We start from the raw sequence: 6,193 nt of genomic DNA, 5'->3' as shown, positions 1-6,193 counted from the left end.
TTTATTCCACCATCCAGAGTTGACCAGATGCCTTGGTTGGGCTCTTACAGGCAATAGCTTGCTTGATGGACATGAACGCCTTGCTGGACAGATTCCACAACTACATCCTGCCGCACCTGAGGGGGGAGGACCGAGTTTGTCACTGCAACTGCGGGAGGTGAGTGAGCTGGTCCCTCTCACCTGTCCTGCCCCTCCATCTCCCCCAGCCCCAGCTCCCCGGGAAGGCACAGGGAGGTGCTGGTTCCCAGCTCTGCGTCCTGCCCGGCTCCCCCCTCCCCGGCAGCTCCTGCAGGAGCACAGGGGTTGGTTTTGTTGTGCTCGGTTGGTTGTTTTTCCTGGATGAGGAGTTTCCCCGTGGGCCTGGAGGTCCCTGCTCCTTTGTGTGCACGCCTGGGCACCTGCAGCTCTGAGCCCTGGGGGAGTAACTTTGATTTAGGTGGTTGTGGTCGATGCCTTTGCTTTGGGTTGTTTTCTCAGGGTGTTTGTGGCCTGGGTGCTGCAGTTGGTGGTTGTGTGGCTTCAGTGGGGCCTGGGGAGGCCCCGCGGCCCTGCCCGGTGTCACTCTGGGGCTCTGCAACCCTTGATCAGCTCTTCATTCTCTGCGGTTCTTTCTCCCGGGAGTCGTAAAGATGCTGGACGGGGCAAAGTGAAGTGCTGCTCTGGTGGTTTAGTGAGCTGAGAGGGAGGATTTTATGCCAAGAGTGATGCCTGTGCTGTGGACAGGTTGATGGCTGGACAGGGGCCTCCTTCTCTTCATGGCCGGTTGGCAGAGCTTCCCTCTCCCAAACCACAGGGTTCCTGTGCCACGTGTGAGGGCTGAGGGGAACCTGCTCTTTGGGTGCTCTCTGTGCCACAGCCTGGGGGCCTGAGCTCTGGGGAGGGGGATTTCTCTCCAGTCCATGGGGCTGCTGGCAGCCCCCCTGTGCTCCTGGAGGCCTCGTGCCCCTCCTGTGCCTGGGCCTGCTGGAGGGTTTCTTGTCTGTGAGGGAGCCAAGCAGCATCAGGCTGGGCCAGCTAAAGGACATGAGGCCTCCCCTGCCACATCCAGCGTTTAGTTTGAGCTTGGCTCCTCTCTGAGCTGCCTCTGGAACCAGCTGCACCCTTTCTCCCAGGGGTCACATCCCTCTGGGATGTCCCTGCTGTGCAGCTGGAGCTTCATGGTGGGAAGCAGCTTTGCCCTTCCACAGCCTCACCCAGGGTGATCACTGCCTTTCTGCCCGTGGTTCCTCCTCAGGCTCCTGTGGCAGAACAGCAAAGAAGGCACAAGCAGCACCTCTAGGGCCAGGCCCTGAGGGACCCAGCAAGCAGAGCCCACATTCCTGGCTCCTTGGGCACCTCCACGTTGGGAAGACGAGAAATGTCTGTGGTGGCTTTGACTTCTTTATGGCAGGGTTTGGCTTTTTCTTAAGTAATTTTTTTCTAGTCTTCCTTTTGTTTTTCCACCGTGTGCACGCCTGGGCACCTGCAGCTCTGAGCCCTGGGGGAGTAACTTTGATTTAGGTGGTTGTGGTCGATGCCTTTGCTTTGGGTTGTTTTCTCAGGGTGTTTGTGGCCTGGGTGCTGCAGTTGGTGGTTGTGTGGCTTCAGTGGGGCCTGGGGAGGCCCCGCGGCCCTGCCCGGTGTCACTCTGGGGCTCTGCAACCCTTGATCAGCTCTTCATTCTCTGCGGTTCTTTCTCCCGGGAGTCGTAAAGATGCTGGACGGGGCAAAGTGAAGTGCTGCTCTGGTGGTTTAGTGAGCTGAGAGGGAGGATTTTATGCCAAGAGTGATGCCTGTGCTGTGGACAGGTTGATGGCTGGACAGGGGCCTCCTTCTCTTCATGGCCGGTTGGCAGAGCTTCCCTCTCCCAAACCACAGGGTTCCTGTGCCACGTGTGAGGGCTGAGGGGAACCTGCTCTTTGGGTGCTCTCTGTGCCACAGCCTGGGGGCCTGAGCTCTGGGGAGGGGGATTTCTCTCCAGTCCGTGGGGCTGCTGGCAGCCCCCCTGTGCTCCTGGAGGCCTCGTGCCCCTCCTGTGCCTGGGCCTGCTGGAGGGTTTCTTGTCTGTGAGGGAGCCAAGCAGCATCAGGCTGGGCCAGCTAAAGGACATGAGGCCTCCCCTGCCACATCCAGCGTTTAGTTTGAGCTTGGCTCCTCTCTGAGCTGCCTCTGGAACCAGCTGCACCCTTTCTCCCAGGGGTCACATCCCTCTGGGATGTCCCTGCTGTGCAGCTGGAGCTTCATGGTGGGAAGCAGCTTTGCCCTTCCACAGCCTCACCCAGGGTGATCACTGCCTTTCTGCCCGTGGTTCCTCCTCAGGCTCCTGTGGCAGAACAGCAAAGAAGGCACAAGCAGCACCTCTAGGGCCAGGCCCTGAGGGACCCAGCAAGCAGAGCCCACATTCCTGGCTCCTTGGGCACCTCCACGTTGGGAAGACGAGAAATGTCTGTGGTGGCTTTGACTTCTTTATGGCAGGGTTTGGCTTTTTCTTAAGTAATTTTTTTCTAGTCTTCCTTTTGTTTTTCCACCAGTTGAAGAGCTTTCCTCTGCTTTTCCTCTGCCTCCTCTTTCTACTTGTCACAGCTGTGCTCAGTCGTGGTGAAAACTGGCTGCTGGTGAGAGACTTGAACATCATCTGGAGTGACTGAGGAGCATCAGGAGGCAGTGGTGGTGTTGGCAGAGAGTCCCTTGTGCCCAAGTCTGAGAAGGTGGCTGGGGTAATCCTCTCTCCTCTAACTACATGTCTGCAGAGATGCTGTGGAGGCAGATGAATTACCCATGGCACTGTCCCCAGCCTTAGTTAGGTCATTTCTTAGAAAGTGCACAAAGCAGCTTCCAAATGGATCTGAGAGGAGGCAAAAAGCAGCAGCTGAGCAGGTGCCTTGGGTGTGATGGAGAAGCAGTGGCCCTTGGCAGCAGGAGCAGCCTGCCCTCCTGAGGGTGGGCTCCTGTGCACCAGTGTTGGTGTCAAGGTGTTCAAGCTCTGGTGTAGGAGACACTTGCACAAATCGTCCCTGTCCTGCGGGACCTTGCGTGGCCTCGTGTGTGACCCTCCCCTGCTCCCTGTGAGCTGGGACCTGCTGGGACCTCAGTGCTCTGAATCCTGAGATTTGATGCTGGGTGGTGCTGGTCCCAGGGCTCTGAGTGCACATCTCATGAGCTGTGAGTGGTTCTTGCACTAGGCAAGGATGTGTCCTGGAGCAGGTTGTGTCAGCTGTGGTACCAGGGATTGATAAAAGCCTCTTTAATTTGCCAATAACCAAAGGGTGTCCTGGGAGGAGGGAACTGGCTGCAGTTCAGGGAGTTGCAGACTGGGGAAAATTAGTAAATGTTGCAGAAATGGAAGGGAAGGAGGAACTGGGATAAATGAGGATTGATGTGCAATGGGCTGAGCTGCCACGATTACTGCTTTGCCCTCCTGCCCCAGCCAGGGCTGCAGTGTCAGTCATTCAGAAATGGTTTCCTTCCACTCTCCTATTCTGGTTGTCTCCTGCCTTGGGGTATCAGAGCAGATCCCTTCCCCAGGAATCATCTACCGTGTCCAAACACCCGGGGCTGGGCTGTGAGTACCTTTTGGCATCCAGTGATGATGCAGGATGCAGGATGAGCCCTTCAGAAGGCATCAGAAGGATCAGAGCTCCTGTTGGTGTGGGGGCTGGGAACTGCTGCCTTGCTGGTGGTGGCTGTGGACAGTGGGGGCCAACTCTGTGTGTCTCAGGTGCCAGCTGAAGCCAGGGGATCACCCCAGGGGATCTGGGGCTCTGTGTTGCTTCCCCTCCCCAGCCTCTCAGTCCCATCTCATCCCTGCAAGGCGCCAGGGACAAAGCCCAAACATTTTGGTGGCTCTAGGCTCACTGGGGTCACCTGGGTGCATGGCCAGGAGGACAGGCTCTTCTGGCTGTCTCCTCAAAGGGCTCTTCAGCTTGTGTGGGAACTGTGGCAGGGGTCTCACCTGGTGGGCAGGAACGTGTCCCCTCTGCCCTCTGCCTGGCCCAGGACAAGTGCAAGGCAGTGGTAGCTCATGGCTCCCTGCCCTCTCCTGCCTAAAATCCCTCTGCCAGCCCTGGCCTCATGAAGGAGCCTGAGTTCCCTCCATTTGGGGCTACACTTTGGGGTTTTTTTGTTATTTTTTCCCCATGTTGCTCAGTCCTTGGCGGGTTGGCAGTGACTGGGGAGTGTCCCTGGGGTCAAGGCATCTGGGGAAGAAAACCAGCCCCATCTGCAGGGGCTGCTGAGGGTGGGAGAGGTGGCACTGGGAGGGGGGGGCTGGTCTCCACTTTGCTCTGCACATCCCCGTGGCAGGAGGGTCCCTGGGGCAGCTGGGGGCTGCAGCCATTTCTTGGCACATTCTGCCAGGGGTTTGTTGAGGCAAGAGAGGTCCTGGCTGGTGCTTCTTGGGCGTCTGATGTCAGAAGAGGGTTGTGGCCTCTTACTGGGGGACAGGGGAGCTGAGAGGGAGCTCCTGTGGGTTCTGCTGTGGCCACAGGGCCTGGGCACCATGTCTAGCTGGGGGTGCCTGTCTGCAGGGAAACGGGGGGTCCAGGCTGGCAGGTATTTGGGGTCTGTTAAATGGCAACGTCCACTGAGAGACTCTGAGTGAGCCTGGGGTGGGCAGGGACTTGGCCAAAGGAGCAGTCCTGCCCCCAGAGCTGGGCTGGGGGGTCCTGAGGGCTGGGAGTGGGAGCAGATGTTCCCCAGGGGGGCTGCTGGGCTGGGGCTGCCCCACTCAGCCAAGGAGGGCAGAGCTGCCCATCCCAGGGCACCCAGGGCTGCTGGGAGGGGAAGGAGCCCTGGCAGCTGCTGGGAAGGGGAGCTGGTGGAGCTGGGGTGTGTGGGGGGAGAGCATCAGCAGGGAGACAGGGCTGCTCCTGGTGCCTCTGAGCCTGCACAGACACGTCTGGTGTGGCAGGGGCTGTGCCTCTCCCAGCCTCCTTGCTGCAGGAGGCAGGGGTGACAGCCACCTTCAGGCTCCTGTTGATGCTGTGCAGGAATGTGCCTGCTGGAGCAGATCCCTGGGGGAGTGTGTCCCTCTCTGCCCTCAGCATGTGGAGATATTGTCCAAATCCCTGGGCTGGGATCCCTGCCTGCAGGCAGCCCGGGCTCTCTGCTCCTGCCTCCTTGGGATGCCCCTGTTCCCAGGGGAACACAGAGAGGACTGCAGAGGTGCAGCACTGCCCCAGCCCCAGCCAGGAAAGGGTCCTGTCTGGAAGCAGGGAGCTGGCAGCAGATCAGGAGATGGGTGATGTCATGCAAAGGAAAAACACCAAAGGGCATCCATGGAGGCAGGGTGAGCTGGAGAGAACAGATGACACCTGCATGGAGCAAGGACCCTGCAGAACAGCCTGAGGGGCTGGGAAGTTCCCTGCCTGGGAAAGGACAGGGGCCTCAGGAGCTCTAACATGCACTCTCCTTGCCACTGACCTTCTGAGTGACCTTGGGTGAGTCTTTCCCTCCCAGGCAAAGTCTCTCCCTCTGAGTGGCCTTAGAAAGGGCCCAGAGGAACATCAGCCTTGCCTGGGTGCCAGTACCCTGCAGCAGAGCTGGGGAGACTTCAGATACTTCACTGGCCTCTGATCCAGCAGGAAAGTGTCTGGGCAAGGCTGTGCTGGAGCTCTCCTGAGAGACTGGAGTGCATGGAGACCCTGCCATGCCATGGGCTGCTTCCCAGGAGAGAGGCAGGGCTTGGGATGGGGATAGGTGAGGTGGCAGCTGTGCCTGGTGCTGGGATGGGCAGGAAGGATGGGCAGTGGGGCTGGGCTGTGGCAGTGGGTTCCAGGCATGTTGCTCACTGGGCTGTGTCCCTGAGGGACCAAACCCTGCTCTCCCCATGCAGAGGAGGGACAGGCTGGTGCTTGTCCCAGGTTGGCACTGCTGGCAGGAGGCCCATGGAAGGTACCTCTGTGCTTTGTTTCCTTCTTTCCCAGCCATTCTGGACAAGTCATTGAACCTCTTTGTCCCCAGATCCTCCATGGATGAGCTGGGAATGCTCATTGCTGGAGACCTCCTGGGCTTGCTTGGCCTCCTGGTGGCTGCCCAGGGTCCCAGGGAGATGTTCTCAGCCCTGCCCTGGTGCCAGGACCCTGCAGCCTGGCTGTGCTGCCCGGGGGGGGCTGCTCAGGGGGGCTGCTCTGGGGGGCTGCGAGGTCAGGGGGGGTGCAGAGCAGGGGGTGCAGGGCAGGGGGTGCAGGGCAGGGGTGCAGAGCAGGGGGTGCAG

At 59.5% G+C, this 6,193-nt stretch overlaps 1 protein-coding gene across 1 annotated transcript in view; it reads left to right on the top strand.

Moving 5' to 3' along the window:
• Positions 1-4: 4 nt before the first annotated feature.
• Positions 5-6,193, top strand: part of TMEM240 (transmembrane protein 240) — a gene marked incomplete at its 5' end in the record, with an annotated part of 15,223 nt that continues 9,034 nt past the window's right edge. Inside the window, 2 exon segments of the mRNA XM_010005273.1 lie at positions 5-36; positions 38-157. Coding sequence (XP_010003575.1) covers positions 5-36; positions 38-157 — 152 coding nt within the window.

Source organism: Chaetura pelagica, unplaced genomic scaffold (genome assembly GCF_000747805.2).
Source record: "Chaetura pelagica isolate M959 unplaced genomic scaffold, ChaPel_1.0 scaffold159, whole genome shotgun sequence".
Classification (NCBI taxonomy): domain Eukaryota; kingdom Metazoa; phylum Chordata; class Aves; order Apodiformes; family Apodidae; genus Chaetura; species Chaetura pelagica.
The sequence above is the reverse complement of the archived record's forward strand: the minus strand, read 5'-3'. Positions and strand labels throughout refer to the sequence as shown.